At 44.2% G+C, this 5,818-nt stretch overlaps 1 protein-coding gene across 1 annotated transcript; it reads left to right on the top strand.

Moving 5' to 3' along the window:
• Positions 1–4,075: 4,075 nt before the first annotated feature.
• Positions 4,076–5,114, top strand: LOC121808946. Its single transcript, XM_042209501.1, has 3 exons — positions 4,076–4,269; positions 4,327–4,623; positions 4,898–5,114. Exons 1-3 carry the CDS (start codon positions 4,076–4,078, stop codon positions 5,112–5,114), a joined length of 708 nt encoding a protein of 235 aa, XP_042065435.1.
• The last annotated feature ends 704 nt before the right edge of the window (positions 5,115–5,818 follow it).

The following is a 5,818-nucleotide window of genomic DNA, read 5'->3' on the forward strand; positions in this document are numbered from 1 at the left end:
CGAGAGATGAGGGGAGAAGAAGAGTGAGGCAGCGGCGATGAGGAAGAGAAATGGCGACGTTAGAAGCGTGAGGGCTCCGGTTCAATCGAACGCAGCAACGTCAGTTCAGCGGCAACGATCCAGCAGTGGCGACGAACAGTGGCCCCCTTGCTGCGTTTTGAAAACTGAAACGAAAGAACATATTTTTGAAGGAGAACTTATCTTTCGGGGCGGTTCGGAGTTGGTTCGGGGCTGTTCGGAGATGTTTCAGGGGCTGCCGTGTCGTTTCGAGGTTGAATCGGTGAGGAACGATGGCTGTCCGAACAGCAAACAGACAATGCAGTGGCTAATTGCGAATGACGGCGACGCTGCGAGACCTTCGACTGCACAGCAGCGACGACGCAGCAGCGCCGAGCGTCTGTGGTGGACACGGGTGACGAATCGGAGTCAGCAGCGGCGACGTCGGCGGCGAACAGGCTGACCAACGGGCAGTAGCCGACGACGACCGATCTGGACCGTGAGTTGCAGAGTTTACAGTGATGGAACAAAACGAATTGATAGAGAGATGAGTGATGGTGGTCGAAAGAGGAAAGGGAGCGACGGCGGAGCAGCAACGTTCGTACAGCAGCGTCTCCCGGCTCTGTGCAGCAGCCAACAACAGCAACAACGTGCAGCAACGGGCCGAACAGCGATGGCACCGCTCGTCTGCTCGACGAATTCCGAACAGTAAGTTCCGACACGTTTTTGACCGACCAAATGAACTCCGATTTGACCAATTCTTTTTCTTGAGTAAACTTCATGATGTCTTCTATGTTGTGTGTAAATTTCAACCCTTTTGGATTAAAGATGAATTTTTGGTGAATTTTTGAAGTTAACTGCGCAACTCTGCCGAAAATGTTTTCTCGACCAGTAGGTTACGTGGTTGTTTTGACTGACCTAAAAGGGGTATTTGGACATGAAATTTTAACTGGAAGTCCTTTGATGAGTCTTCTGTATTGTGGTAAAGTTTTAGCCCCAACGGAAGTCGGATGATTTTTAAATGATTTTTATAAAATCGTTGCGCAGTGCTGCCAGTTTTCAAATGAAATTATATATGTGATGAAGTGATAGGATATGCAAAGATGTATGTTATGATGTGATTTATGTGATTGGAAAATATGTTGATATATGTGCTATGTAAATTTTTAAAGGTGAAACATCGCAAGTGAATCGTGATCGCAAGGGAAAGAAAGTGTTTTCGGATTAAGCACTCGAGGTGGGCTTTCTAACTAAGTATTTTGTGGGCTTTCGAACTAAAGTATTTTTAAGAGCTTTCGATTTGATATATTGGTTTGAGCATCATTTTATGTGACGAAATGCCTTTGATTGCGATTATTACATGATTATGTGATTTATGTGCTTAAAGTGAAAGTGATTGTCAAGTGTTGCGCTGTGTAGCTTTTTAAGTGGTAGTGAAATGCTCGACTTGTTGATGTGATGTGAATTGATGCTCGACCTTAACAGAAAAGTGATTTATGTTTCAAATACGTTTTTGAGGAAAATAAAGTTTGTAAAAGGAATATTGTCACGTCCGCCCCTTAGGGTTAATAAAAGCGGACGATCGTGATAAAAAGGGTTTTAAAGGACATTCAAGAAGGCTAGGGTTTTCAATAAAAGTGTGGCCAAAATTTAAGTTAAATAAATAAAGCGACCGAGAGTAATTACGTTTAATAAGTAAAGGACCAAGGGTTTAGCATTTATTCAAAAAGGGTAACGAGTTCGCAAATATTCCAAATAAAACATGTTTTATTTGGAATATTTGCGAACTCGTTACCCTTTTTGAATAAATGCTAAACCCTTGGTCCTTTACTTATTAAACGTAATTACTCTCGGTCGCTTTATTTATTTAACTTAAATTTTGGCCACACTTTTATTGAAAACCCTAGCCTTCTTGAATGTCCTTTAAAACCCTTTTTATCACGATCGTCCGCTTTTATTAACCCTAAGGGGCGGACGTGACAGTTTGGTATCAGAGCCTCAGTTCTTTCCGCTCTGGACCCAAGAGTCTTGTTTGAGTCGAAATCTATTCATGTGTAAATTGGCTAAATGATAAACATCGAAAGCTCAACACCACAACTCGTCCCCGCCCAACCACGAAGAAAGAGGTAAAAATATTTTTGTGAGTTTTTGAATTGAACTACAGATGTTGTAAATTTCGATGGAAATATTACTCTTGTGAAAATGAAGGTATTTATATGGGAATCGAAGTTAATATGACATTTTGGAATCTTGGCTTGATATGAACTTGTATTTTACGATGGTGATTATTCAATTGCTTATGAGACAATATCTATGTGAAAGAACTTGAGCATGCTACTATACATAATTGTAAATCATATATGAATGAAAATTTTGAGATGATGTCGAATGTGGAGGTGCGAAACGCCTAACGCAAGGCAAGCGACGTGTGGGAACATATCGTGATTTAACGAAACGCGAAAACGAATGAACCTTTTTGCCTCGGAAATTAAATTCCATTCATTCTTATTATGATGCTACCATCACACCTCCATCGTTGGAGATTTATATATACGCACCCATCATATTCTCAGCATCATTTGAAACCTCATACACTGTTATTTCTTTCGATCCTTGTGCTGATGCTGAGTTTTTTTTTTTTTTTTTTTTTTCTTTTTTTTTAGATGGCCCAACGGTATTATGCTCCGATGCGTAATCGCTACTCCAGCGAAAGGGACCACCCGGTTGAGCGCTACCGAGATTACGAGTGGGACGGGAAGCTCTTCCTCATGTCCTACGTCACTGAGTTTTACAGTAAATGGATGAACGCCTATGCATATGGGGGAGCTACCCATCACGAGGGGATCCAAAAGCTCATCCACACTTTACCGTCTCCTTGGGATGAGTGGACCGCTCAGGCATCTCAGTTTTTCATATGGTATAGCCCGCCCGATTACACCGCGCGGGGGGATTTGGTTGGCCTTATAAAGGTGCTACTTCCGGCCATGACAGCTGCGTTCGACGGACCGCCACGTAATCCACCTCCACATATCTATCCGCCGGGTCAAGCCCGCATGCGGAAGTATCGCTACGACGAGGAGCCACATGTTTCACGTGCTCCTAAGAGAAGGAGACTTGGAATGCGTGTCTCGCCTCCTCTAAGAATCGACAGAGAGGTAGATAGGATGCTCGAGATGACCCCTCCACTCTTAAACGTCGAAGGAGAAGACGAGGATGAGGAACCACTCGAGGAGGGGGAGGATCCAAATGAAGAGAGTGTTGGAGAGACCGAGGAGGAGGGGGATGAGGATGGGGATAATTAGAAATGATGTCTTGTTACACTTTTCCCATGTTTTGATACTCTATTGTTTTGCTTGGCCTTGACATTTCTCTTTCCCGTTGTTTTACCTTCTGTTTTCGTTATGATGGAACTAAGACCTCTTCGAGGCAACATTTTGATATTTCTATGGGAAATTCTTGTCTTTTGCTATCCTATTGTGTAAATATTTGGTACCATCCTTTATTATCTTTTGTGCGATTATCTTTTGCTAGCCTATGACGCAATGACCTCTTGCTATACTATATTATAATTGTCATTTTCTATCATATTACACAATTACCTTTGATGTACTATTGCGCAACTATCTTTTGCTACTCGATTGTACAATTGCTTTTTGCCATAATTTGAAATTATCCTTGCTATTCCATTATGCAATTGTATTTTGTTATACTATTGTGCAAATATCCTTTACTACCTTATCGTGCAATTATCTTTTGCTATTCCATTGTACAATTGTCTTTTGTTACACTATTAAACAATTACCTTTTAATACCCTGTTGAGCAATCGCCTTTTGCTACAATCACCTTCTGCTATGCTATTTTGCAATTGCTCTCTTGTTATCATTCTGTGCAATTGTATTTGATACGTTTGCAAAAGCTCTTTATGATGCAATTGTCCCTTGATCCCCACTTTTCAACTATGCCACATGACTATTCTTGGATTTTGAATAAATGCGATAATAACTCGTGTGATAATGAATCAGAATGCCGCCAAGACGCAACATAAGACGTAACAACCGTGAACCTACCCCTCAGACGATGGAAGAGAGTGTAACTCAACCCATCCCTCCGCCACCACCTCCTCCACCTCCGGTTGACCGTGAAACTGTGAAGCTTTTTCTAGAGCAAAAACCTCCCGTCTTTGATGGAATGGGAGAACCGGCCCAGGCTGAATCATGGATACGCGCATTGGAGCGCATTTTTGCAATCCTAGGGTGCAATGATAGGGAACGGTTGAGTTGTGTGACCTACCAACTAACCGAGTCTGCTGACTTCTGGTGGGATACCAGGATGAAGACAATGCCCCGAGATCAAGCAGCGGGGATGACTTGGGAAGGCTTCAAGACAGAAATATATAATAAGTACGTGCCCAAGAGCTACCGGAAGGCAAAGGCATCTGAATTCTACAATTTGACCCAAGGGCGCATGACTGTGACCGAATATGACCGTGCGCTCAACAACATGACCCGGTACGCACCTGACCAAGTCGATACTGACGAGAAGCTGGCTGAAAAGTTCCGTGAGGGACTAAGGCATGAGATAAGGATGTCGTTGGCTAGTCGTGGAAGACTCCCCTACGCGGAAGCGTTAGCCCTTGCGCTAGATATTGAGGCAGCTATGCCCAAGGAGAGGATGAAGGAAAACACTACTTTGGCACTACCTCCACCACACCACTCTCGAGAGAAGAGGAAGTGGGAGGGGAATGGGACCCCGTATGACAACAAGAGGTACCAGCCCACCCAGAACCGACCACAGTATAGTGGAGGGCAAAACTTATCCAACCAGAGAGGGGACTTCCGACCCAAGCCACCCCAATGCAATGTGTGCTCCAAGTACCATTTTGGAGAGTGTAGAATTCAGAACACCACCAAGTGCTTTAATTGTGGGGGAAACGGCCACTTCTCTAGAGAGTGTCCGAGCAAGAATGTGGGAATGGGGTCGAGACAGAACACTCAAGGATCCCGCCAGCAGCCAAGGGCACTGCAAATTGAATCAAGGGGAAATCGCGATCAACCTCCGCGACAACAGCAACCTTACCGCCCAAGACTCCCTTCCCAGGCTAGAGCATATGCCTTGAGTCAGAAACAACCCAAGACTGAACATGGGAGTCACGAGAAGGGAAACCTGGCAGGTATGGGCAAAATCCTTGGCACTCCTATCGTTGTGTTGTTTGATACGGGCGCATCGCATTCATTCATATCTGAATTATGTGTGGACACCTTAAATTTACCTGCTTACAAATCTGAACATAAGATGATGGTGTCCTCACCAGTGGGAGGGGTAATAGAGGTTTCTCGAACATGCTCGAACGTAGAAATTGTTATGGGAGAACTTAAGTTAATCGCTCACAACCTACAAGTCATGGCAATGGGGGATATTGACATAATTTTGGGAATGGATTGGTTAGCTGCGAATTTTGCTACTATTCGTTGCAAGGAGAGACAAATATCTCTGCAAGCCCCGGGGGAGGAACCCACCATATACTATGGAATCTCGATGAACCGGCGAACGTCTATCATCTCCGCTCTTCAAGCTAGTACGATGGTGAGAAAAGGGCGTCCTGCTTATCTTGTCTATCTACAAGGAGAGGAGAAAGGAGAAAGGAAAGTGGAAGATGTTGCCGTTGTACGAGAATTTCCAGACATTTTCCCCGAAGCTTTGCCTGGACCACCGCCAGATCGACAATTGGAGTTCACAATCGACCTAGAGCCAGGGTCGGCGCCCGTGTCCAAGGCACCATACCGAATGGCGCCTAAGGAGTTAGAGGAACTCAAGATACAA

This window comes from Salvia splendens, chromosome 6 (genome assembly GCF_004379255.2).
Source record: "Salvia splendens isolate huo1 chromosome 6, SspV2, whole genome shotgun sequence".
Lineage (NCBI taxonomy): Eukaryota > Viridiplantae > Streptophyta > Magnoliopsida > Lamiales > Lamiaceae > Salvia > Salvia splendens.